The 27,172-nt window shown below is 36.2% G+C and overlaps 5 protein-coding genes across 9 annotated transcripts; 3 read left to right on the plus strand and 2 right to left on the minus strand.

The window, feature by feature from the left end:
• The first annotated feature begins 1,695 nt into the window (after positions 1 to 1,695).
• LOC133668456 (protein CHROMATIN REMODELING 20-like) lies at positions 1,696 to 17,116 on the plus strand. 2 transcript variants are annotated; one of them, XM_062088318.1, is made up of 26 exons: positions 1,696 to 1,816; positions 2,096 to 2,245; positions 2,701 to 2,763; positions 2,849 to 2,944; positions 3,041 to 3,133; positions 4,632 to 4,822; positions 4,900 to 5,143; positions 5,719 to 5,832; positions 6,623 to 6,706; positions 7,180 to 7,692; positions 8,386 to 8,675; positions 8,775 to 8,865; positions 8,956 to 9,171; positions 9,573 to 9,692; positions 10,089 to 10,255; positions 11,000 to 11,141; positions 11,259 to 11,408; positions 11,488 to 11,543; positions 11,631 to 11,931; positions 14,448 to 14,580; positions 14,725 to 14,786; positions 14,908 to 15,134; positions 15,281 to 15,484; positions 15,565 to 15,643; positions 15,720 to 15,988; positions 16,311 to 17,116. In XM_062088318.1, exons 2-26 carry the CDS (start codon positions 2,126 to 2,128, stop codon positions 16,741 to 16,743), a joined length of 4,458 nt encoding a protein of 1,485 aa, XP_061944302.1. In that variant the 5' UTR covers positions 1,696 to 1,816; positions 2,096 to 2,125; the 3' UTR covers positions 16,744 to 17,116. The 2 variants fall into 2 exon arrangements, with proteins under 2 accessions (XP_061944302.1, XP_061944303.1); XM_062088319.1 differs by lacking the exon at positions 16,311 to 17,116 and having other exon boundaries at positions 15,575 to 15,643; positions 15,720 to 15,857.
• A 1,012-nt stretch (positions 17,117 to 18,128) lies between these two features.
• LOC133668600 (zinc-finger homeodomain protein 2-like) lies at positions 18,129 to 19,084 on the minus strand. Its single transcript, XM_062088553.1, has one exon. It carries the CDS (start codon positions 18,829 to 18,831, stop codon positions 18,433 to 18,435), a length of 399 nt encoding a protein of 132 aa, XP_061944537.1. The 5' UTR covers positions 18,832 to 19,084; the 3' UTR covers positions 18,129 to 18,432.
• A 481-nt stretch (positions 19,085 to 19,565) lies between these two features.
• LOC133668598 (uncharacterized) lies at positions 19,566 to 21,997 on the minus strand. Its single transcript, XM_062088552.1, has one exon. The coding sequence runs from the start codon at positions 20,956 to 20,958 to the stop codon at positions 19,870 to 19,872; it is 1,089 nt and encodes a 362-aa protein (XP_061944536.1). The 5' UTR covers positions 20,959 to 21,997; the 3' UTR covers positions 19,566 to 19,869.
• A 625-nt stretch (positions 21,998 to 22,622) lies between these two features.
• Positions 22,623 to 27,060, plus strand: LOC133668597 (putative pentatricopeptide repeat-containing protein At1g12700, mitochondrial). 4 transcript variants are annotated; one of them, XM_062088551.1, is made up of 3 exons: positions 22,623 to 23,814; positions 24,109 to 24,688; positions 24,906 to 27,060. In XM_062088551.1, the coding sequence occupies exons 1-2, from the start codon at positions 22,839 to 22,841 to the stop codon at positions 24,609 to 24,611; spliced, it is 1,479 nt and encodes a 492-aa protein (XP_061944535.1). In that variant the 5' UTR covers positions 22,623 to 22,838; the 3' UTR covers positions 24,612 to 24,688; positions 24,906 to 27,060. The 4 variants fall into 4 exon arrangements, with proteins under 4 accessions (XP_061944535.1, XP_061944534.1, XP_061944532.1 ...); XM_062088550.1 differs by having other exon boundaries at positions 22,625 to 22,908; positions 23,057 to 24,688; XM_062088549.1 differs by having other exon boundaries at positions 22,627 to 24,255; positions 24,352 to 24,688.
• Positions 25,022 to 26,871, plus strand: LOC133668115 (nifU-like protein 2, chloroplastic). Its single transcript, XM_062087856.1, has 3 exons — positions 25,022 to 25,120; positions 25,208 to 25,279; positions 26,683 to 26,871. The coding sequence occupies exons 1-3, from the start codon at positions 25,022 to 25,024 to the stop codon at positions 26,869 to 26,871; spliced, it is 360 nt and encodes a 119-aa protein (XP_061943840.1).
• Positions 27,061 to 27,172: the final 112 nt, after the last annotated feature.

The raw sequence follows: 27,172 nt of genomic DNA on the forward strand, positions 1-27,172 counted from the left end.
ATTTTATATTTTCACACAACTTATTAGTAATTTAATAATTGTATAGGGGTATATACATCCTTTTTATATTTTTAAATAATTAAATAACTTAATTATTCCCAAGTTAAAAAAAAATTAATTTGTTAACCAAGGATATTTATCTCTTTTAACATTTTTTAAAATAAGATGAAGAGCCATCTTTACACTTGGAATGAAGAAAGAATGAGGGACTTCTAATCTTTTCATTTGGTTTTTTTTTTTTTTTAAATTCTAGAAACATAGAGTGTAAGATGGTCTTTCCATGTTGATTTATTGATTTTTTAACTAAAAAAGGTTGATAGTGCGTGCTTTCCACGTGTTGGCTCATGGAAGGTGTCTATATTTTTTGGATGGTGCATACGGAGCTTCTTGGTAACCAAATTCACCATTCCTTTGTGTTGCTCAAAGCACCCTGCATCCTTCCCCTCCTGGTGCAACATGTGTAGATAGCAGGATGATTTGTTACTAGTAAACTATTTTTTTTTCTTTTATTTTCTCTCTCCTCCCATTAAAAAAAAATAAATTTGTTACTTTTGTTTTTGGTATTTTAATTTTAGTTTTTATTTTTTTATTTTTTCATTTTTGATTTTAACCTTTTATATAAGTTTTAGTTGTTTTCAATTTAGTCTTTTAGTTTCAATTTGTCATATATTTGTTTTTTTCAATTCAGTGCTTATTGTTTTGGTTTCTAGTTTTTTTTTTGTGGTCATTTTGTAAAAGTTTTAATTTTACCATTCAATCGAAGTTTATGATGCATTATTTTTTTTTAATTTGGTCCTCATTATTTTGATTTTTTTCTTAAGTTAAAGTTATTTAATCTTCTAATAAAAAATACTCGGTTGTCCTCAAATTTATTTTTTGTTTTGATTTTAACTTTTTAATTATCATACTTTTTTATTATATCTTTTTAAATATATTTTTTTCAATTTTATCTTTTAACGTTTGATTTGCTGGGAATTGAGTTTCATAATTTTTTTCATATATAGTACTTTTGGTTTAATGACTCAGGTCACAAATTTAAAACATTAATGCGAATCAACATCTTTTTTTTATTTTCCTGATTTCATGGTTTGAAATTATTTTTTTTATAAAAATTAGCTTTGTGGTTTTCTTCAATCATTTTTCTTTCGGACTATCATGATCTTATGACTTAGACTATGAGTTTTGTATGTTAACTCAGGTTGAATCACCCTTTATTACCCAAGTTACATGTATATCTCGCTATTTCAGGTTATTTTTTTTGTTATTTTTATTCAATTTTATACTTTTAGAGTGTTTTTTCAAGGTACAATAATTTTTTTAATAAAATTTTATCTACTTGCTATTATTTTCTATTTCTTTATCATCTAATAAAAATAAAATTAACTTAGGAAACCTAAATGAGGTTATAATTCAAGTCGTTGGTTTCTATTATTTTTTTAAAATGCATTTGCTAGCCTTAATTTTTATGAATTTAATATTAAGGGTCTGTTTGTTTGCAAGGTCCTGCACGACGTCCCTTGCAAAAGCATATATTTCATGCTTTTACATTAATGGATGATTCTGTGATTACGATGTAATTGGGGACTACTTTGTAAAATAATAAAAGAACAAGGACAACTTTTGTTCTTCTTAAACATTACGAACCATTTGTACCTTAAAACATAGATTATAATTAAGTTAAATTCAAAACAACCCCACACCAAAATTCAAAATCATAAAAACCCTACTCAAACACATTACCAATTAATTAAAAGCCCCAAATCCTCTTCTCCGTACATCAGAAGTCACATTCAATCCTCGAGGCTAATTCTCTAAAGTAAATTACTTTCCTGCAAAAATTCTGTTGTGTTTTTGTTATTCATCGATTTCGATTCAGTTTCGAATTAAAAATTCTTATTTTTTATTGAAAAAACAACGAACATTACTGGGTTTTGTAGTAATACATTAAATTTGAAATTTTGAAGGAATAATCGGCATTATAAGCACGATTCCTCTCTGGTTTTTGTTTCTTTTAAGATTTGTTGCTGTTTCTGTTCCTGGGTTTTGCTTGAGTTCCACATAAAGCTAATTCCTTTTTCCATTTTTTTTATTGGAGGGGCTATATTGATAGCCAATGTGAGTAAAAATGGAGGAAAAAAATGAGGAAGTTGAGGACATTGACAGTGCTTCAAGTGATTCATTTATTGATGATTATGAGAATGATGAGCCTTCTACATCTGGACAAGATGATGGGACCCGTATTCAGGTTTTTTTCGTTGCTTTATGTTTTCTTCTTGTTACTGTTAAGTGTTATTTATCACCGTTGTTGATAGGTAAGTATACTATTTTTTTTATGTGAATGTTATTATTTTTGGATATTGGTATTATAGCTTTGAACCCAGCAGTTTAAACTTGTGAAATAAGAACCTGGTTTGATGCGGATTTTCCAATGACCAATCTTGAGTTAATGAATATTTCATCAAGTGAAAGCTTAAAGAGACATGCTTGATAAAAGGGCAGAAAGAAGAGGAACAAACGGTTTTAGGTTAACAATAGGACCAGCGAGAGTAACAATAGTTGTTTTCCATGGTAGGATGTGGTACCATGTGAAAGTTATAGGTGAATTATGTCCACAATAAGAGATCATTTTAAACTTTGTTTAAGTTTAAAACTTGTCAATCTTGTAGAGCAAACAGTTCCATTTTTACTTTCATTGTGCAGGTGCCTTTGACTGATCAAGAAATAGAGGAATTGGTTGCCGAGTTCTTGGAAGTTGAGAGCAAGGTATCTTTTTTTGGCTTAATCTCAGCATTCTGCTTCTTTTTTTTCTTTCCTATTATTTGAAAAGATTCACTGAAACTTACTTTAGGCTGCAGAGGGTCAAGAAGCACTGGAAAAAGAGTCTCTTGCAAAAGTTGAGAGTGATGTGAGAGAGGAGTTGGCACAAAGTCTTCAGGGTGATGATGTTAGTTTCTTGTGCTGCTTTTTAACTTTTTTTGGATTTCTCATTATATCAACCTTGCCTATCATTTATGCTTTTCTTTCTTATCCATGTCTATAGCTGGAGGCGGCCGTTGAAGATGAGATGGCAACTTTCAGGGAAGAGTGGGAAAATGTGCTTGATGAGCTTGAGACTGAGAGCTACCATTTGTTGGTCTGCTTCTTTCCTCAGTTTGAGTAAATTCTTCTGTTCTTAATGCATTTTACAGTGTACACATCCTTTTTTTTCCTGAAATACAGTGCATGTATCTTGAGACATTAACCAGGCAAGGTCCAAATTTGATACATCTCCCATGTCATTTTCGCAGCAAAAAGCTTCTTTGATTCATGAGCCATTGCTGTATTTTTTTTGCTGTTGTCTTGCCCTTCAATATCCACGATGCAATTCCATTGTATATGAAGTTTACACAGGAGGGACTTAAATGCATTCTCTTGTTGTTGCTTCTATTCTATTTTGAACTTCTTGCATCAGGATATTGCTGCTACTGTTGTTTATATGATTCTAGCATATTCAATTTGGCTAGTGGCTGCATGGGCATCGTTCAACTCATGCTTTTTACCATTTTTCCATGGTTTTGAGTTCATGCATACAAGCTATCAATTTGTCAAACAGACTGACTGAAATGGAACAACTGAGCATTGTAGTTAGCAGCAAGCAGGTCTGAGTCTCTTGTTTTGTGATGTGATGCGATGTGAGACAGAATCGTTTTAAGAATAGTATATATAGGGTTGTAGGGCTTGCAAATTAATTGTGATTGCACATTTACCAAGAAGTGCTGTTTTAGGAGTGTTAGAATGAAGGAGGACCAAAGATGTATAAATAGTTTGAAGAAAGTAACTACAGATCAGAAAGCAGCTTCCAGATGTCTTCAAACGCACTTGAATTCTGAAATCAGCTGTTTTAGGGCTTTTACATAGACATGGAGACAGCTCAACCCCTGCACACCCTGTATTTAAAGCAGTTTTGAAGCATCATTAGGATTAGAATCTTGGGAAGTAGATAGTTAAATACTTGACCAAAAGACATATTAAAGGATCGTAAAAAACTCGGTGTAGGCCTTATTAGGATATAACTAGGGCCTGTTCCAAGAAATCAGATTTAAACTCTTTGATTTTGAAAGGGGTGTTCCATATTAAGCTAGCCAGAGATGCAACATCATATATTGTATTCTTATGGAGTTGGATTGACTGAATCATTTGCAGTCGATTTTGCAAAGGAAAGTGAAGTGGTAGAATCTTAAGACTCTTATCTGTCGATTCTGGAGTGTGGATTCTCAGAATTGTTTTGAATGGTTTGGAGTGTGGTTGTTGACTACATTCCTTTTTTAACGATTCCAGCTGTAGAAGAGCTACTAGATCACAATCATTAAATCTAACTGATCCATTAATCCATGAAGTATGAGCAATTCTTCAGAATTCACATATTATGGAACTGTTAGATTTTGGATTGTTAAGGAAGTATTATGATTTAGTCTCAATGTTTATGGTGACTGTAACTGTTAAGGTAACATGGTTGCTAGCATGGACTGAGCCATTTTCTTTTTATTTTTTATTTTTGTGAAGTGACCATCTTTGATCATTGCCTATAGGAAATGAAGTTGTCATGTTATATTTCCTTTCACTTACCCTAATTCACATGCTTTGCCTAACAGGAACAACTTGATGGATCTGGTATTGAGCTACCAAGCCTTTATAAGTGGATCGAAAGTCAGGCTCCTAATGGTTGCTGCACTGAAGCTTGGAAAAGGAGGGCACACTGGGTGGGATCTCAGGTGACCAAGGAAACTATTGATTCAGTTGCTGATGCTGAGAAATATCTTCAAATCCATAGGCCTGCTAGACGGTAAGGTTTTCATTTTTCAGCAAGGTGAATTGTGCAAGGTTTGAAATCCATTTAAATGATATACTTTCTGGGCTTAGACGTCATGGTAAATTATTGGAGGAGGGTGCAAGTGGATTTCTGCAGAAAAAACTTTCCATGGATGGAAGTGAGGCTATTGTAGAAAATGGAGAAGTAGATTGGGTCTCTATGAAGAAACTATTCTCAACTAGCAGTGGGGAGGATGTTGCTTCATTTGGTAGTAAGCATTGGGCTTCTGTTTACCTGGCCAATACTCCCCAGGAAGCTGCACTTATGGGACTTAAATTTCCCGGAGTCAATGAGGTGACAAATTAAATTTAAGTGTATAATTAGCCACATTATGACATATCTGCTTAATGCCTTCTGTTTTAAGCATTTTTCAACCCTTCAGCAGCTTGATGTTGTATCATTTGAAATGAAAATTGATTCAAAATATTACTGGGTGACAAGTGCAAAATGTTTTTATCTGATTCTGGTTGATCTGATCTATTGGTTCATTATGTTTTGTCTTCATGCATAGTATAAACCTTCTGTACTTTCAGGACTTGTCTTTTTTTTAAATGGGGTTTTCATTTCCAATTCTGTTTTTCTGCCCTTGTAATTCAAAGCAAAGCAATCTAAACATTGAATCGGGTTTGAAGAAGCGTATCCGCTAACCCATTCATGGGAAAATGTTTTTAGCTGAGTTTAGTAATAGACTATGGCTTTTTTAAGTTTCTAATTGACTGACAATTACTGTCAGGATTGGTTGGACATATGTTATGTGGTTTTGGTCTCTCTGTTGCAGTTCCTTTTGTCACCATTATTCTAAAGTTCCAACTCGACAATGTTCTTTTTTATTGAATCTTCCAATGGTTTTGAGATTTTCTTTTTGTCAGGTTGAGGAGATTGAAGATATTGATGAGGATTCCATTGATCCATTTGTTGCAGAGGCCGTGGCAAATGAAAAGGAACTTGTTCTTTCAGAGGAACAGAGAAAAAGTTATAGAAAGGTTGGTCAATATATTTATGTTGAATATTATGATTTTACTTTCCTGAAAATTTAAGATTAAGATTCTGGACATTGAATTACTTGCTTTTTGGAGCCTTATTCCTGTTAACAAGGCTAGTACTAAAATGATTAGCTAGTTCATTAGAATAACTAGCACAGCCATTGAAGAACTTAATCCATCAATAATCAGATGGGTCAAAATGCTGCTTTCCTTAAACTATCTTTGCTCCAATGAGGTGATCTGATTGTCTCTGGATTCTTACAATTAAAGTTCCTATTGATTCTCATTCCCATTGGTGGTCAAGCAGCAGTGTTTCTACTGGTGCTTTAGGGATTCCTTGAATTTTTTTTGTTAGTGATTGAGATTTTTTTTGATATTTGGAACTTTGTGATTGTAATTTTTATTTCTTAATCCAGAAAATCCAAACCTTCGTGGTACCTTGGGATTATTGTATGATAATTTTCCTAGCTTCATTGTGATGTCATGCTTCTGTTGTTTCATGGGAGTTTTCTTAGCTGAGGTTCAGTGGGATTGGGCTGGCCTTCTATGATATTCCTTTTGCTTTCATCTCTTGGAGGATGACTTTTGTCCAACATGCTTTTGCTTATCTTTTCAGTCAGTTAATATAATTTTCTTGTTTCTAGAAATGTATTGGTATTTCATCTTGCAATTTGTGTCCGGTAGATTATAGTGATTGTCAAGCTTCTTTGATTGTATGCTCCATTGATATTTAAATTGTATATTTCTTGTACTTGTACATTGAAAGGTTCTTGTTTTTGTACATTGAAAGGTCAAAGAGGAAGATGATGCAAAGATTGATCAGAAACTTCAACTTCATTTGAAACAGAGGAGACAGCGTAAGAGATGTAAACAGGTGAGACTTCCACTCATTGTTCTCTTCGTTTGCCATTTCCTGTTATCTAAGCCATGAATTCTTTCTTCTGGTGGTGAATGTTGGGACTCTTGACATGATCTCATAATAGCGGAAGGCTATAAAATTTTGGTTGTTCTGAGTCTGAAATTGTTCCATATTAAACTAGGTCTTGGAAACTCAATTGATTGCATATGCTGATTCTGTCATGTTTTTAAAGTCCAACTGTTTCTAATTAAACTATTATAGTTTGAATTAGGTGTAGGAAATTTAATTCATTGTGTAGTGTATGCTTCAGCTATTATGTCTTCAATAGTTCAACTGTTCTTTTTTTTTTTTTTTTGATGGGGATGCTACAGAGCATATAATCTCAAGGCAATCCTTCAATATTGAATTCCTAGTAATTAGTGTAAAACTATATGTTCTCTTGAAATGGACTGGTCATGTTCCTTTTTCTTGAACTCTTCTTGAATTAGGGTGTTAGCTCAGTCATCCAGGAAATGGGAAGGAACATGGATGAGTCACTGCCTCTGGATGACGATTACAATGAAGTCACATGCCAAGATTTGAAGAAAGACAAGCTTTCTGTAGACCTTGTAATGGAACATTCTACAGGTAAGAGCAATTCAGTTTTCCCAGAGTCTGCGCTGCCTGATGCCACTGAACCTAGAAGGTCGAAGCGTCCAAATGAGAGTGAGGATCGAAGCATCAATGATAAGAAGATTCGGACTGTTATCATAGACAGTGATGATGAAGCGGACATTCTGGAGGATAAATCAGTACACAACATTAAAGTTGAGGATCAATCAACTTTGCAAGAGAACACTGGGGACCCTACAACTGATTGCAATCCTTCACAGGGTTCAAATGAGAAGTTTCTTTGCACTGCCTGTGATAAAGTGGCTGTTGAAGCGCACTCACATCCACTTTTGAAAGTAATAGTTTGCAAAGACTGTAAATTCTTAATGGAGGAAAAGATGCATGCGAAGGTATGAACATTAATTTTTGCCTGTGCATTTAACCAAGTTGCTTCAAATAAGTTATAAAATGCTAAAGTATCACGCTTCATAGATACGCATGTAAGCAGTTACCTAAGATTATTGTCATAACTAGGTGGTTTTCTGGTCAGCCATCACAATAATTCTAATGAGTGGATCAGCTTGCTAGGATTCTTGTTTTAGTTAAACAACCTTAGAAAGATTCTCTCTTTTGTTGCAATTATGATGTGATATATTGATGAAATGTAAAATAGTTTTACATTTCATCAGAGAATAATGGAAGCGCGATAATTTTAACCTTTATGGAATTATCAGTGTTACTGTTATCCCTAGTCAGTAGCTAATAAAAACTCAAGATGTAACAAGAACATTTACCTCCATTTTTACAAGCCATAGAAGTCTGATGATTATAAGAGTGCTGGTTCTTACAATTGGCTATGACAAATCCAACCAGTTGTCTCTCTTTCTTTTAGCATGCGTAACAAAAACAACAAATTAGAACTCTGATTGCTTGGAGTCTGAAACATTTTTAAATCTTTGAATTTCTCCCTGCAGACTGTTACATCTTGCTAGGATCATGGAGTTTGCAAAAAGTGAAAGATTACTAACTTATTGTTTTAAAAAAAATGCTTTTTATCCTATTATATTTTCCACAATTCCATTCCTGAGCTTAACTTGTTGCAGGATCCTGACTGTTCTGGGTGTTACTGTGGATGGTGTGGACGGAACATTGAATTGGTAAGTTGTAAGTCATGCAGAACATTATTCTGCACTGCTTGTATAAAACGGAACATTGGTGAAGAGTACTTGCCTAAGGTTCCAGCTTCTGGTTGGCAATGTTGTTGTTGCTCTCCAAGTCTGCTACAAATGCTTACATTACAATTAGAGAAAGCCGTGGGGTCTGGCGATACAATGATTACGAGCTCTGACAGTGATTCAGAGTCCTCAGATACAGATGGTGGTGTTACAATCAGGTATACTGTTGTTCCTTATGAGACAGACTTTTGTCTGTAGTTTTATGTTATGAGATTGTATCCCAAACATAACTCTCAAATTATGCTACTTTGTATCAGATCTAAGAGAAAGAAGAAAAAGAAGATCAGAAGGATCATTGATGATGCTGAATTAGGAGAAGAGACCAAGAGAAAAATTGCTATTGAAAAGGTGCTCTTTTTTTTGTTATTTTTTAATAATTGATTTGGTTAAATCAGGTATGTCAGTACTGATTATGCATTGTGTTGTGATCTTATGCAGGAACGTCAAGAACGCTTGAAATCCCTGAAAGTACAGTTTTCTGACAAATCCAAGATGATCAATCCTGCAAGCTGCAGTGGAAACTTAACTGAAGGTGCTAGTGTTGAAGTGCTTGGTGATGCCACAACAGGTTATATTGTGAATGTCGTGAGGGAAAAAGGTGAAGAAGCTGTGAGGATTCCTCCAAGCATTTCGTCTAAATTGAAAGCCCATCAGGTTTCATTCTATCCTTATGTAGGTTTCCATACTTAGTCTAGTGGTCTCATTAGTTGGTTGCGTCATTCTGTTTCTTGTATCCAAACTGTAACTACAGTGTTTGAAAACTTAGTGCACTACCCTTTGGGGTTCTTAACCCACCACCTCGCTCAAAATTAATATTTGGTTCTCAACTTGCTTTCTTATTGTTCCAGCAATTAAGATTTCAGCACATTTTACATCAGCAGGCATTAAATATGGGCATTTAAAGTGTAGGAAGCGAGGGCCTGAATGGGGGTCCATTTGATATGCTTCCTTATCAAATGTTACAGCTCTTCACTGATACTGATTTTTCGTTCTTATTTCTATTTTATTATAAATGTTTCTTTTTATTGCTTACCCAAGTTGATTTGAGATTGCAGGTGGCAGGGATAAGATTTTTGTGGGAAAATATTATACAGTCAATTGGAAAAGCAAGGTCTGGTGATAAAGGTCTTGGTTGCATTTTAGCGCATATGATGGGCCTTGGTAAAACTTTTCAGGTACTCTGTTCGGTTCCTCTTTTGAATCCACTTCCCATGGGTAATATATGAGGGGATATAATGTGAGTGGTCTTGAGAATGTTTGCCACTAAATCTGATGAAGTGTTAACTGGTGAGTTTTTGCCAATTTATTTCAACCTTCTAGATAAGTTATTCTCTCTACCCCTGATGTCCACAATTAAATGTTAACTCCAAATATTCTAAATTATATAATTATGTACTTAATTATAGCATGGTGAACAATCAGTTTAATGTTTGTAGTTTTAGTGGCAGTGCTAGTAATAGCAGGAACCCTTGAATGCTGACCGCCATGCCATAATTTAATGGTGCAGCATAGCATTATAGTTGTTTAATTTGGTTGGATAGTTAGCTAGATTTAATGAATTGCATCTACAGGTCATAGCTTTTCTGTACACTGCCATGAGAAGTGTTGATCTGGGTTTGAGAACAGTGCTCATTGTGACTCCTGTGAATGTGCTGCATAACTGGCGCAAGGAGTTCATGAAGTGGACACCTTCAGAAGTAAAACCACTCCGTGTTTTCATGCTGGAGGATGTGTCGAGGTTTTATTACATAACTTTCCCCTTTCTTTCTTTTGACCGAATGACAAAGGAAATTGTCAAATTAATTTTATTTGTGAAGTTTCAAGTGTAGTATTATCTGAATATATGCTCTTAACTAAGCTAGATTGCAAGTTCTTTTATATGAATTGTTAATGATAACAACAATTCAGCATTTATCCCTTGAAAATATTGTGGAAATTATTGTCAATGAGTTTTGGGTATTTTACTAAAAGAATAGCAAATGTACCTGATGTCCAAATATAAAAAGAAAAGCTAAGATTGCTAAGATTGCTAATATTTTTACTGCATCCACCAACTGATCAGGCAATGTCATGTATTCTTTACCCGTGTTCTAATCTGTGAGCTCACTTTAATTTTTACACTTGTCTTATAAGGTTTAACATATCGAGATCTGTTTTATTTTCTTAGAGTTTGAGCGCAATTGGGGGGGGGGGGGGGAGTCATTTTGGTGTTTCTTTTGTTGGTAAAGATACGAAAATGGAAAGACTGACATCTAATTAGTCTAGGTCTGACTCTTGTGAACTATTGATAGTTTAGGTATCCGACAGAATATCTTGAATATTTTACATAGAAAGGTTTAGTCAAGGCAGTGTCATTATATCCAGTATAAGATTAGATAATAAGTCCACCCCACTCCCTCACCCCCCCTCTTTCTCTCTCTCTTTCTGTTTGGATCTTCCATTCTGAACCTTTTTAATTTACTGTTGGGGTTTCTGGCATTAGGGAGAGAAGAGCGGAATTGCTTGCAAAGTGGAGAGCTAAAGGTGGTGTATTCTTGATTGGCTACTCTGCCTTTCGTAACTTAACCCTTGGAAAGAATGTGAAGGAACCAAAATTGGCTAGAGAAATTTGTAATGCCTTGCAGGTAATTTGTGTCTTAACCTTCCACTCAGTCTGTGCTTTGAATCACTCAAGACCAATCATTGATCTTGATATGCACATTTAAACATTGCATTGATGAAAATTGCTTTTCTAATATCAGGATGGACCTGATATACTTGTTTGTGATGAAGCTCATATAATCAAGAATACCAGGGCTGATACAACCCAAGCACTGAAACTCGTGAAATGCCAGAGAAGGATAGCATTAACTGGATCACCTCTTCAGAACAATCTAATGGAGTATTATTGTGTAAGTTGGTCAAGATGATTAAAGATTCTGATTTTCTATTCAAGGGTATGCTTCTTATAGGATTTATTATCCGAAACAGATGGTTGATTTTGTAAGAGAAGGTTTTCTTGGCAGCAGCCACGAGTTCAGGAATCGGTAAACTTTATATCTGACATTTTTCTGGCTGCTTTCTCCTTTTCACCAGCTCCCGTACATCTTAATTAGGTGTTCTCATGCTTGCAGTTTCCAAAATCCTATAGAAAATGGACAACATACTAATTCAATGGTTGATGATGTAAAGATTATGAACCAGAGATCTCATATTCTCTATGAACAATTGAAAGGGTTTGTTCAAAGAATGGACATGAGCGTGGTGAAGAAAGACCTGCCACCTAAAACTGTATTTGTAGTGGCTGTAAAGCTTTCTCCATTACAGAGGAAATTGTACAAGAGATTCCTTGATGTGCATGGGTTCACAAATGGCAGGGTTTCGAATGAAAAGATGAGGAAGAGCTTTTTTGCTGGTTACCAGGCATTGGCTCAGGTTTGTTGTTGGTTATTATGTCCGTCATGCTTGTAGTAAGCTCTTCCTTTATGATAGATGGGCACACACTTACACATGATATCATGTCTTTTATGCTCCATTTACCCATTTTGGTAGTACAATGTGAAACATGACCATGTGTATGTATATGTAACACCCATCAATACAACTTAAAAGTAATACCCTTGTCTTAAAGTCTTGTAAAATTGATTTGGTTTATCTGGACATTCAATTGCTTAAACTTTAAAGTTATATGTCCCTTATTTCACAGTTTTCTTTCATGCAGTCAAAACCAAATTACCGAGGTTTCCTCCCTGACTATTTTTGTTGAAGAATATTGCTAAAGTTGACATAGTAAATAGTTTGGCATTATGAAAGAAAACTTAGAAAACCAAAATTGGCTATAACTTTTTCTCAATTTTAATGTGCAAACTTGTGTCAACTACTAGGAAAGAATATGATCATTTTACTGTAGGTTTTGTTACCAAATTCATGGGACATTTGGGTCGTGGTACAGGGTTTGGGAATTACATTTGCACACATGTGAATTCACGATATTTAGGGGGTATTTAGTACACTGATTTGTGGTTAGTAGCAGGCCATTGGTTATATTTTGATCATTACCTAGTTAAATTTACATGACTTTAGAAAAACTCTTCCTTAATTAGTTCTTTTTTTTCCTTAAAACAATAGGATATTCTTTTACTTTTGTTGGAATGATTTGGGCCTCTATTAAAAGTTGGAAAATGAGTAAACAAGTTACAAGCAAATAAAATATAGGAGTAATGACACCAAAAAAGGATATTATATCACTGCCCCTGGAAAGGATTAGGATTTTTTGCTGTTTTTATACACATCCTTGATCCCACTATCTCTACAATTTCCCCATCCCCTTCAGTTCTCTTTCTTCTAATGTACAAAATTCAAAACAGACTCCTTATCTTCTCAAAGGGACTCCAACCCAGTGCTAGAAAAAAAGAAAAAATAATTCTCCTATACTGCCTTCTCACCCCCATTTCCATGAATTTGAACAAATTTGAGAATAAAGGAGAGAGCAGAATAGGATGAAATTTTTCTTCTTTTCCTAAGCATTGGGTTAGAGTCTTTGAAAAGATAAAGAGTATTTTTTTAATTTTGTACATTAGAAGACAAAGAATAGAAGGGTAAGGGGTAGAGATAGTGGGATTGCAAATTGTGTAAAAATCAGCTAAAAACCTATTCATTCCTTCAGCGCATCAATATTAAATCCTTTTCTTTTTGGTATCAGTTACTTCTATATTTTATTTACTAGCAACTTGTCTTTGCATTTTTCAATTTTATTTAAGGTCAGAATCTTTTCCAAAAGAATAAAATAAAATAATTATAATAATTTATTGTTTTTAGGGAAAAAAACTAATTGAGGAAGAGTTTTCTTAAGACAAGTATATTTAATACTGTAATTGGTCAAAGTATAACAACTAATTGCCTACTACTAACCACAAATTACCATAATAACTACCCCGTACGTATCATAAAGGCACAGATCTGCAGATTACGTTCCTGAACCCTGTAACATCTAGTGAATCTGGTTGGTGGGCGTAACTGTATTTCCTTGAAGATCTTAAATCACTGCACATCATGAACCCTCTATATATCCATGCTTTTACATTTTCTACAAAAATAGACAAAGATGCAGGTTAGTTTCTCACATGTAAGATTTTCTATGAAAAATGGATCGCCAAATCATACAATGCTGATCAACAGCACGATCTAGTATGTGATTCACTATGTTCTGGATCGTTCATTCTGAAACGAAAAATGTGAGTGATTTCATGAATTGGGTAGCACTGTGTAGAAGTTGCAGTGAGCATTTAGAAAACTACAGGGTACAACAGATTATTTGTGCCACAGAGTTTGTGGAAGGTTTAAGTGAATAGGATTCGTTGTGATGGGAGTAAAATATTGTATATATGGTTGTTGTGAGTTCATTTTGATTTGTGAAAGATTTCATGCATAGTTGGTTCTTCAACTTGGAAAAAATTATCTAATGATTCCTGCAACAAAATATATTTGTAATTGGATTGCTAGTATCTGGCACCTTGTGTCTTTATATTTGTTTGTATTTTCAATTTTCTGTGGCCTCAATTTTAGATGACTTTGGTAGGTGATATGTTGTGGCTTCTAGCCATTTTTTTTACAATATCAAGTGGAAGCAAACATCTGAAATGGTTACTACAGTTTCTCTGAGAGTCTAGTTACAGAGAATAAGGGAGTTTGTTCCAATTTTATTGATGTTATCCTTAATTGTTCACTAAATTGTTGAAGGAATGGAGTGGGTTCCATATATCTTAGGCAAATCTTACTGAGCAAGATGGAATGCTGTCATTATGTTAATTCCAATTCTCAATCTTATTTGCAATTAAGATATTGTAGCCAATGTTAAAAAGGCTGGCTGAATCAGCTTTCAATGATGCATGTTTAAATTAATTTATCCTTTTGTTCTCTTGTTTTAATGAGCTTTTCATTGTTCATTGTAGATATGGAACCATCCTGGAATATTGCAATTGAGGAAAGGTAGAGATTACATTGGCCGTGAGGACAATGTTGAGAATGTTCTTGCAGATGACTGCTCTAGTGATGAAAATGTAGATTACAATACAATTGTTGGAGGTACTCTATTTCACAATTATATCATATTGCTTAGCAGTTCATGCTTGTGTTTAGAATTCATGGATATCATTCTTCTACAACCAGATCCACCTAAGTTCTCCATGTGTGGTGATGTGTCTATTTTATTGCCTTTTGTGCTTGCAGAGAAGTCAAGGAATCAAAATGATTTCGTTCAAGGGAAAAGTGATGATGGATTTTTTCAAAAGGTGTGAGCATAAACAAACACCAATCAATCACTATTCTTTACTCAAGTTTTCTGAAATTGCTGAATTCTCTCCCTCTTGTTGATTTAATAAATGTTTTCCTTTGTTTTTTTTTCCTTTCCAGGATTGGTGGAATGATCTTCTGCATGAAAATAATTATAAAGTGATTGATTATAGTGGCAAAATGGTATTGCTGCTTGACATTTTAGTCATGTCTTCTAATGGGGGTGATAAGACATTGGTTTTTAGCCAGAGCATACCCACTTTAGATCTTATAGAGCTTTATCTTTCAAGATTAACTCGACATGGGAAAAAGGAAAAATTCTGGAGAAAAGGAAAGGACTGGTATAGGTGCGCATATACAGCTGTGAATTGCTTTTACTCACGGTTTCTCTGCTTTTTCATGATATAGATTTGAAGTTCTTTATATGGACTTCATATGTCTTCATAATTGCAATAAGAGAATAATAGTTTACTTCCTCTCCTGTACCCAACAGGCTAGATGGAAGAACAGAGAGCTCTGAAAGGCAAAGGTTGGTTGAGAGGTTCAATGATCCCGAGAATAAGCGGGTCAAATGTACTTTGATTTCTACTAGGGCTGGTTCTCTCGGGATTAATCTCTATGCTGCTAACCGGGTGATTATTGTTGATGGTTCTTGGAATCCGACATATGATCTTCAGGCCATATATCGGGCTTGGAGGTGGGTTCCATCTATTGTTTTCATTCAACTGAAACATGCCCTCTTTTGTCATGATTGAACCTAAAATTACCATTTTTCAGGTATGGCCAGACTAAGCCAGTGTTTGCTTACAGATTAATGGCACATGGAACCATGGAGGAAAAAATCTATAAGCGTCAGGTGATAGAATTACTACTTGTAGCATTAAATTAGCCTGTATTCTGAGTACTTTTAATGAAGAGAATGATTTAATCAGGTCACGAAGGAAGGACTTGCTGCAAGGGTGGTGGATAGACAACAAGTATATAGGACCATGTCCAGAGAAGAAATGTTGCATCTTTTTGAATTTGGTGATGATGAGAAATCTGACACACTAAATGACATTGGCCAAGAATACAGACATGCAGATACCAGGAATGTTACCTGCCAAACCGTAAATTCTTTGAAAGAGAACATTCCTTGTTCTCATGGAAGCTGCTCATCTGATAAGTTAATGGAAAGCTTGCTTGACAAGCACCGTCAGAGGTAGTGTTTTTTACTTTTGCTAGAAAAGAAAAATAGTTTCTTAGCTTCAGTCCATTTTGGATGCTTACATTCAACCCTGTCATTTGGAACAAGGTTGGGACGTAGGAATATCTGATTGAGAGTATATTCATAACTGATTTCTGAGCCACAATCTTTTATTTTAAAACATGTCATAGACTGAATTAAACTTTCTTCCAGCAGTTGGAGTAGGTTTTTGAATCACTCAATACAGTAATAACGCCGACTGCCTATTGGTACTTTCTTTCATGTATTTATTTCACTTCATAAAAGCTTAGCTTCTGATGTTCTTCCTTGTCTTTAGGTGGATTTTTGATTACCATGAACATGAGACCCTTTTGCAAGAGAATGAAGAGGAAAAACTAACAAAGGAGGAGCAAGACATGGCTTGGGAAGTATACAAGAGATCATTAGAATGGGAAGAAGTGCAGCGAGTTTCCCTTGATGACTCTACATTTGAGCGAAAGCCACAAATGTCAAACGGGGCATCTTCTGCCCTAGACACTAGCAGCATACCTTTGCCAAGCATGGCCCCTCCTGCATCTGAGGCTTCCAAAGTAGCACCATCCAAGAGCATTTTAAGGAGTCGTGTGGTGCAGCGGAAATGCACTAATCTCTCTCATTTGCTAACCCTAAGAAGTCAGGGCACAAAAGCTGGGTGCACTACCGTCTGCGGGGAATGTGCCCAGGAGATAAGTTGGGAAGATCTGAATCGGGAGGGTAAGGCAGCACGGTAAAATCATCATCCCTTGTTTTTTTTTTTGTTTTTTTCATATACGCCATATATCTAGTGTAATTTGTTTTGATTGTAAAGGGAAGCAGCTGTAAGTTCAAATTCATTTGTTTTGGTAGATAATATTGGCAGGCACATTCTAGCTCATCTTTTTGGCCCCTTTTTGTTCTTTGAGGGTACAGAGAAACAGGGATTTGAGATGGTTGTAGATAAATTGGAGGGAATGAGCCTGTTTAAATCTCAGCTCATTCGATCCTTTTTGATGTAGGAATTGTTGTGGAGGCAGTTATAGTCAAGAAAGTAGTTCCACTAATTTCCAACACTAATCCTTTCAAAATATGTTAATAAATGTTCTTGTATGTTCTTCCATCGTTTCACTGGATGTTCCCGAGTCTATTTCCAATGCGCAATTTAGATTCCTGTGGTAGGTTCTTGGTAGAGTTGGAGCAACTACACGCTGCTTACATTTCAGCATCAAGATTAGCTTTTTTCTGTCATTGTAATTAAAAACTTGCTTGTCTGATGAAAAGCATCTATCACCGTTTTAGCAACACAATTATAGCAAGTTCTTAGCATTTTCTGCACGCTTCTCCATTAGGGTTTTCGCCGATTCTTCCCATGTGGAGGACGTTGGTACTTGATGAACAAGCATCAATCTTGATATAGGATTGTTACACGCAGGTCAATGATGGTACTCGCTAGCAGCCAGCCTCACTTGTGTAATGGTTGGCCGCCTCTCTCATAGATCTCTCTCACTCTCTCTCTCTACACATACATTCATAGAAGTATAATCACCTTGTTTTCCAGCAAATCAATATCAATTTTCTTTAATATAAAAAATATTAAATATATAGAGAATATTTTAAATGTTTTGGACCACATCCAAGTAAATTAAATTTAACAGCCATTATAGACCTTGCTAAATCCAAGTGAATTGAACTTGATATATTTCTTCAGAAGGATGTAATAATAATAATAATAACACCAACAACAATGTCAATCCAAACAAATAACAAATAAAGAAATGATAATTATGCATTTTAGTTGTCAAGAGAGAAAAAAAAAATACAATTAATCAATCACCAGTGGTAATTCAATAATTATATGCTCATATGTGCTGCTCGATGTTGAAGAGGGCATGATTATACATCTAATTATACAACAGATGATCAGATTTGGCTTTTGAAAAGCGTCTCACGTGCTTTCTTAATAATACGATCGCTGCCCACAACTTTTTTTTTATTTATTAAAATGATGTCATTTGAGATTTTTTTTCATTATAAAATTAAAACAATGTCATTTTTGTTATTTTATTAAAATAAAATTGTTTTGATAGAAAAAATGATTATGTTGTTTTAATTAAAAAAAAATAATTAAACAAGAAATCTGGTTCGAGCAAAGTTTTAGATAAACAAGTCATGGAGTTAAACCGCTAGGCATGTGGGATTTGTAACTAATGATCCCAAACAAAACAAGAATTCCATACAAGCTGCTCAACATCTCTTCATTATTTACTGTAATTTATGGTGGAGCTGTCTCCTCTTTTGGCAAATGCATGATTATTTAACGAAATTATAGTGAAGTCTTCATTAGAGAGACTTATGACCTTCCAATATGTGGGGTAACATTACGACCTTTGAAGCTGACCAGAGAAGTCTAATTTATTGTGGTGGGTGAAGAAAATGGCCTCACCTCATTTCTTGTTGCGCATTGAGGTGCCTCTCTTAGGCCTTTTTCTTGCCTTCATTTTCTTCTCAGAGCTGCTTCCATTATACAGGGACTCTTCATCGCTGACAGAGGTGTATGGAGCTCCATATAGTCCATATGGAGGAGGAGGTGAATGATGAGTATCAAGAAGAATGGTACCATTCCTCATGATCACCTGTTTTCTATGAAAGTTTCTATGGCAACCACAAGCTTCACAGATGAAAGCTTCTTTAGTCCCTTGATCTCCATTTGGAGTGAACTCTCCACAGCCATCAACAGCATGGCCACCAGTCAAGATGGCATGGTTCCGCCAACACTCTCTATACTCGGCGATTATTCTTGATTCTTCATTCAGAGGCTTGGATTTTGAATCACTATTAGCCATGGGAGAGGGGCTGGAAGGGTATCTGTGCTAATATGTCTGACTTTTCTCTACATTTCTTGCAAGTGTCATAACTTATTATAGTTGTAGAATACACTTGCTTTTACTGTCGACAGTATATGTGGTTGGTGCTATTTGCTGCATGGTTTAGAAAAGGAAGGTTTGGTGAGGGCCAAAGGAATCAAGATGCATCTGTCGAGATCACTGAGAGATAGCTTTTGCCGATTTCTTTGGTTTAACTTTGCTAGTTGTTAGAAAGTTTTGTCAGCTTATGGCACTACCTAGAATTGGTGCATTTATTTCCCTCCCATTGACTCTTTCTTTGAAATTGCAGGATTCTGTCATTGTAAATGAATTTATACTCAAGCATGCAAGGACTCTTAGGGGAAGAAAAACTAGCCAAAAAAGGAGTACTTGAAATGATGTCGAAAAACAGGCTTGAAAAATCATCTATCCTGTCCACAGCAATAATGATGTCAGAGTGTTTTGGTTTCAGGGTTTGACAGCAGACCGTTGTCATTTAGCAGGTGGACTATTTCATCAAGTGATGAGGCCTGTATGCCCTGAAGAGAAGGCAGATTTACAGTCATATTGTACAAACCTTACCTGGCTGCCCCTGCCATTATCATTGACAAGTGAAATTGTAACTCAACAGAAGGGAAATTGAGGGCTTGTGCTTCTAACATTTCCTTGTATTCCCAGAAGAAATAGCACATTGACAAGAGAAATGACAGAAAAATGAGCCCGAGTTGCAAAAAAGAAAAACAGATATCTATTATCCTTTGATATTATAGTGCAAATCCTCCTTCACCAGCTTTGGCCATTAGGATTATGCACAAAAATCCCCAACAAACAATAAGTACATCATTCATCATGTACAAAGAAACAACCTTTTCTCTCACAGTATACAGAAGCAAAATGTCTACTAGCAACCAGGGACCATTAAAGAAAAAGACGTACAAGCACCATGACTTATTTCAAGTCATTTCCAACTTTCGTTTTGTGCTAAAAAGAGACGGGACAAAAAATCTTGTTGTCATCTTATAAATATGATTGACTGTCCACAGAGCTAAGATGACAGACTTTGTGATTTCCACACCTTTTCTTGTTATTGCGCCCACCGCAAGTAATGGAAATTTCACACCCAAAGGCATTGCCAAAACATGAAAACAACCGCCCACCTTCTGACCTGCGCCTGTGCTTCTTGTTTCTGCTTCTCGATTGCATCTTCCGAAGATCATTATCATAAACTGGAGGAAGTTCTGTTCTCCATCTCTCAAGCTTTGTTCTTAGGCCTTCGGCACTATCATTTTCTGTCCAATCCTCAAGAATAGAGCTCCCTGCACCATCTGTATCTTGCTGACCAGCATTTGCTGGTGTTTTAATCAATCCTTTAGCAATTGCTGCTGCCACAACAGACGCAGAAGGCCCCACATCAGAGCAAAGAGAACCATTGACCATGCTGCCATTGCCATTGTCTTTAACACTAGGTTTAGCCACCGAAGAGTTAATCAACGAGCCACCAAGTGACCTGACACCACCCTCTTTCAGTCCAGATTCATCAGTGGTGGTGTGGTCAGTTCGGTCACTCTGTGTGCGTCGCAATTTTGCACCCTTTTCTTCTAGGTCTTTCCCGTTGGTTTTGGCATTAATGAGGTCATTGAAGCCAACTGCAGACGCACTAAGTTCTGTATATAAAGGCATGCTGCGCATTGTGCTGTCCAGCACCTGCACCCCCATGTTAAGGATCCCTTGAGGTCTTCCTGATGGGCGGCGAACCTGAAGTGCAACAAAGCGCATTTTGTTGTTGTTGTTGTTAGAAGGAAATAAGTTGCTTATCAGAACTCTTACAGACCCAATCTGAACATCGCGTAGCCATGCCGCAGCATAGATTTCAATCATGATAGAAGAGTTCTCAGCATTTATGAACGTGTCATCAACGCGGAACACAAACTTCTCGTTCCATTGAGGATTGATGTGGCCATTTTGGTCAACCTTGGTAGACAGTTTCCTTCCTGGATGCACCCAAGCTACTGCATAAGTACGCATAGATTTGGACACAGGAGCCAGGTCTTGGCCTGATATAACATTGATTTCTAAGAGCTGAAAAGGGTGCGCATTAAAAGTCATTCTGATTGTTCCTATGGTCGTGGGGCTAGCGCTGGCTTGAGGGCGAGAATTGTAGCCTCTTCGCTAGTCTTGCCCCGCGCCAGCATAGAAGGGACACAATGATCATAGATGAAAATGAAGAAACACTTGAAGGAGTTTTGTTGGGTTATAGTTCATGGGGTGCAGCGAAATGAAAGGGGAAAAATAGTCATATAAAGTCTATTTTTAGAGCTTGATTGTGTTACACTTTGACAGAGAATTTTCAGCGAGTTTGTCTCCTTCTCCATTAAATTCAGATGATAAGCACCTGAGACTTGGAAGATTCGACCTACAATTTATCGGTCAATGATGAATATAGCTAAAAACAGTAAGGTAGAACAACCTGAAGAACAAAATCCAGAAGCATCCAAACCCTCCACATTTAACGAAATGTTCAAACAATAAGGTCCCATATTTGACACAAAAGAAGACTATTTAGCAGAGCCTAATCCTTGGTGCCAACATCGCTCTCCTCTGATGGAAATGACAGAGGAGCAAGACACGGCTCGGGAAGGATATAGAGATCAGTAGGAATGGAAGAAGTGCGGTGAGTCGGATCCTCAATGATTCTAGATCTGAGTAAAAACCAACCATTTTGCTCTAGATACCGGCAGCCTAGCTACTACCTGTGTCAAGCATCCCTCTCCTACACCTGAAACTTCTTCCTCCATTGCTCCTTCCAAAGCCATTGCAAGGGGTCGAAGGGTGCAGCCAAAACGAGCTAATCCTTCTCGCCTGCTAACCTTTAGATGCTAGGACACAAAACCTTAATAGCGATTAGGGAGGGTAGGGCGAAGACTAAAGAACATTGCCCCACACTTTTGCTCAACAAATTCTTTTCCTTTTGGTAGCTCACTAGACAGGCGGGCCAGGTAGAAAATATGATAAAGGCGCGCTGGTTTTGTGGAGAAGCAAGAAACATACAAGATCTGGGTTTAATAATCTGTTTAATTTAAAAATATGATTAAAAAAAAACATTGTAAATAATGTTTACAAAAAAAAAAACAATAATTAACCCAAAATAAACTGTTAGTATCATGCATGGGAGGAAAAAAATTACAAAAACCCATTAGAGATATTGGTCTGTAACAGTAATGATTTAAAAAATAAATTAAATAAAATATTATGTAATAAGTATTTTTTGTTTACATTTGATCGATTAATTTAATATAATTAAAAAATAAAATATTTAAAATTAAGAAAAAATAATAAATAAAAAAACATAAGATAATAAATTAGTGAAAAATCTTATAGAAAAACAAATAAAATTAAAAGAAAAAACCTTTAAAAGAATGAAATTATCAAAAAAAACTTTTAAAATCATCTCAAATAAAGTAAATATCAATTAAAAAAATAAAAATCAATTATAAAAGATAAAAAAATAAGGGGGATGCAGTTAAAAAAATTTAATTTTATAAATCATTCCAAATAAAATAAATAATAATAAAAAATTAAAAATAAAATATAAATAAATAACAAATTAAAAGGCTATTTTTAAAAATATTTTTTATATTAGCAAATCTAAATAATTTAAAAATAAAAAAAATTAATATGTTTTTAGAAACACCTTTTATAACGTTTTAGGGACCTGACCTGATTGTGTCAGCATTTCCTTTGCCAGGTAAATCCAGCCGTCTACGTCCCCAGGCATGATCCCAACCGTTCATCCCCACTAATTATCGTCCCCAAGCTTCTGCATTCCTTGTCAGAGAGAGAGAGAGAGAGAGAATCTCTGTCGTTTTGGGCAGTAAAAATACCAAATCCCTTTCTTCAATCTTCCAGATTTGTTGCAAAGTGTACATGTCGTTTTGGTCAATAAAAAACCAGACAACAAGGAGAAGGAAGAACACAGCGGAAGGTCGATGTCGGCGGCGGCGAGACGTCGAGGTTCAGAAGCCTTTTTTATTCAGCGATGCCAAATGAAAATAATGGGTATGATTCTTCTATCTCCAATCACTTCATCACTCTCGTCTACCAACCACTACAACACCATTTCTTCTTTTACCAGTAGCAGTAGCAGTAGCAGTAGCAGTAGAAGTAGATATAAACACAAAAATGATGATGCTTCTTCTTCTTTTAGAAACATTGATGATGCCCTTGCTTCTTTCAATCACATGCTTCATAGGAAACCCCTGCCTTGTATCATCCAATTCAACAAATTATTGTCTGCAATTGTCAGAATGAGACAGTACTACGATGCTGTGATTTCCCTTTCCAAACAAATGGAATTAGCTGGGCTCTCTCCTAATACTTGTACGCTTAATATCCTGATCAATTGCTTCTGCCTGATGCAACATGTTGATCTGGGGTTCTCTGTCTTGGCCAAAGTCATTAAACTTGGTCTTCAACCCACTATTATCACCTTTACCACCTTAATCAATGGGCTCTGTAAAGCGGGTGAATTTGCCCAAGCCCTGGAATTATTTGATGACATGGTAGCAAGAGGGTGTCAACCTGATGTCTACACTTATACTACGATTATAAATGGTTTATGTAAGATTGGGGAAAATGCGGCGGCTGCTGGATTGATTAAGAAAATGGGAGAGGTAGGCTGCCAGCCGGATGTGGTGACATATAGTACACTCATTGACAGTCTTTGCAAGGATAGGCTGGTGAATGAGGCTTTGGATATCTTCTCTTACATGAAGGCTAAAGGCATTTCCCCAACAGTTGTCAGTTACACCTCTTTAATCCAGGGCTTATGCAGTTTCAGCAGATGGAAGGAGGCTTCGGCAATGCTAAATGAAATGACGAGTTTGAATATCATGCCAGATATTGTCACCTTCAGCCTATTGATTGATATATTCTGTAAAGAAGGCAATGTTTTAGAGGCTCAAGGTGTGTTAAAAACAATGACTGAAATGGGCGTGGAGCCTAATGTTATTACTTACAATTCATTGATGCATGGATATTCCTTGCAGATGGAAGTTGTTGAAGCTAGAAAGCTGTTTGATGTCATGATAACCAGGGGTTGTAAACCAGATGTTTTCAGTTATAGCATCTTAATTAATGGATATTGTATGGTCAAAAGGATAGATGAGGCCAAGCAGCTTTTTAATGAAATGATTCATCAAGGCTTAACTCCAAACACTGTTAGTTACACTACTCTTATTCATGCCTTTTGCCAATCAGGTAAGCTTAGGGAAGCACGAGAGCTTTTCAAGAATATGCACACTAATGGATACCTCCCAGATTTATGTACTTACTCAGTATTGCTCGAAGGCTTTTGCAAACAAGGGTATCTTGGTAAGGCATTCAGACTGTTTCGAGCAATGCAAGGTACATACTTGAAGCCTAATCTGGTGATGTATACCATCTTGATTGATTCCATGTGCAAATCTGGGAATCTTAACCATGCAAGGAAACTATTTTCAGAACTCTTTGTCCAAGGGTTGCAGCCTGATGTTCAGATATACACAACAATAATAAATGGACTTTGTAAAGAAGGATTGTTAGATGAAGCATTGGAAGCTTTCCGAAAGATGGAGGAGGATGGCTGCCCCCCAAATGAATTTTCTTATAATGTTATTATCAGAGGATTTCTCCAGCACAAGGATGAATCAAGGGCAGTGCAACTTATTGGTGAAATGAGAGACAAAGGTTTTGTTGCAGATGAGGGAACTGCAGCTTGGTAGAAGATCTGTTATCGAATGAAGACAATCTTGTTCTGAAGAAGTGTCTAGGCTTACATGAAGTTTGTCAAGGTGAAAAGGTGATGTAAATTTTTATTTCTCCATGCTGTGAATTCATGTGGCAAATATCAAGTATTTTTCATCAATGTGGAAGTTTTTTTTAGTTCAATCTTGTCAATATCTTAACAATGACACCGGTTATTTGCCACTAAATCATTGGAATTGCTAAACTAATAGTTCATCTTGATGAATGGTTCTGGCCTTACATTGAATCAGATTTCTATATTATGTTTTCAGTAGCCAGCAAAAAGTTGTTGTTATGCAATTCGCCTACAAGATGTTTACCAAGCAAGTCTTGTTATGTGCTGGAGGCTCCCTCTGACATCTGGGATCTTGGATGCATAGTTTTTGCGATGCTTATAGGGAAGCCAGTTTGGGATTTCAATCCTGAAACCACCACAGAAGAACTTCTAAGAAAGATTGCTCATGAATTGATGAAAATTCCTCCTGATGTTTCCAAGGACGCGAGAGATGTCTAGTGAGGAAGCTTATGTTCAGATTGTCTGCTGAGATGTTATTAGATCATCCTCTTGTGTCAGGATTTGATAGCAGAGAATTGGCAGACTTTTCAGATGCGGAAGGGGCGGCAGACTCCACTGACAGTGAATTCAGTGTGTCATCTTGTTCTGAAGAATGGAGTTTCACATAAGAAGGGGTCTTTTATTCCTCTTCTTGATCAGATGATGCCGAAGAGTTGATGCAAATTCTTGTCATCAAGATGGCAGTATTCAAAACAAAGACAAGCAGAATGGGGTGATAGAATTTGACAAAGATCAAGCTAGTTCCAGTAAAGGGAAGCACTCTATGCAGGCCAAACTTCCAACCTTACACTTTGGCAATAAGGAAAAATTGGCATCCAATAAATGAAGACAATCTTGTATCTTCCAAGTGGCAGTAGAAGTTAACTATAACTGCCATTGCTCTTATGATTCAAGCCTATATGAGTCTACTACCAAGGCTTACCTCCCTTCTAAGAGAATTTTGCCTTTGCAGGAAAATGGAATTGGAATTACGGGCTAGGTTCTTTCCTCAATGGCCTATTGTCAGATAATTATCTTATGTGGCTCACACACTGCCATCAAGGCAGACAGACAAGTAGTAGCTTAAACTGTCAATAAGATTCTATTTGACTTTTTTATATCCCAATAGGTTGCTGCATTTTCTGTGACGCGGTCATAACACATGATAGGTAATCATTATGTAACAACTTTGGCTGTGATGTCTATCAGTAATAGCCTCAATTGATATTATACTTTGGGATAGGGTTTTCAAAGTATCTGGATATTCTTGAGTGTTCTATACCTTATAAGAGCTGCTTTTAACAAAGGTTTGAGGGTGTTGGGAATTTATAAGGAGGAAGTCTTGTGGTACTGTGCTTTGTCATTGATTTGGAATCTTTGGCAGGAGGGAAACTTAGAATTTTTTAGGTTGGAAGCTCTTATTTTTTTGTCCTGCTTTAGGATAAGCTCGTAGAACCAGCTTAAAATTGGTGCTGTCACTCTCTAGAGATTTTCTTCAGCAGGTTTGCAGTGAAATTGGAGAGTTTTGATGTCTTTCTTCTGTTGTTTTTGGTTGGTTCTTTTCTGCTTTTGTTTCTTGGTGAAGTCTCGTTTCTCCTTTATTTTACTCCTTCCCCTGTTCTCTGATACTATAGGGTACTTTTCTATCAATATACATATTTGCTTCTATAAAGTCTAAGATGGTCAGAAGCACAACAATGTTTTTGTGCTGGCGTATTTCATTTTATTGAGGCCCCTGAAGTTACTGCCTTTGAGATGCAATGCCTGATGAGAGATGTTGAGCTGTTTCTGATTGGCAATGTTCTGCATTTCATGAGGGCCCGTAACCTCATAGCCTAATGGCTGGGGCGACATTTTTGTATCTTCCTTTTCTTCCGCATATAAACACCCCTGCTCTCCAATCCCATAATAAGCCCAAATTGGAAGTATATGATGGCCATTTCCTTCTCAAGCTTCATTGTTGTCAGCTGGTTATATACTTGTTATTGTGCCAGGTACTGGAAGAAATAAGGCCATACCTTGTTGGGGCAGCAGGAGGATCTCTTGAACTAGTGGCAATTGAGGAACCAATAGTTAAAGTCCGATTAACAGGGCCAGCAGCTGGGGTCATGACTGTACGAGTGGCTGTCACCCAGAAATTACGCGAGAAAATTCCAGCCATTGCTGCAGTTCAGCTCCTATGATACACTTTCAGATTTCTATTCCAGAGCATGAGATTATCAAATAAAAGGAGTCATTGAACTCTTAATACCTGGATAAATACCACATTAGATTGTGTACAGTGTAGAAGGATGCAGTCGTTGGACACTGGTATTTTGAAAATCCAATTTGAGGAAATTGAAATTGCAAATCATTTTGTATTCACACAACCATCTTCACCATGTTCTTCGAAATATAAAAAATGGATGAAAAATAGAAGGATCCATGTTGTAGTGGTAGTTTTCTAGTCTCTGTCTTCTAATACAAACTTTCTACATTGTCTTA

The sequence above is a fragment of the Populus nigra genome, chromosome 11 (assembly GCF_951802175.1).
Source record: "Populus nigra chromosome 11, ddPopNigr1.1, whole genome shotgun sequence".
NCBI classification, from domain to species: Eukaryota; Viridiplantae; Streptophyta; class Magnoliopsida; order Malpighiales; family Salicaceae; genus Populus; species Populus nigra.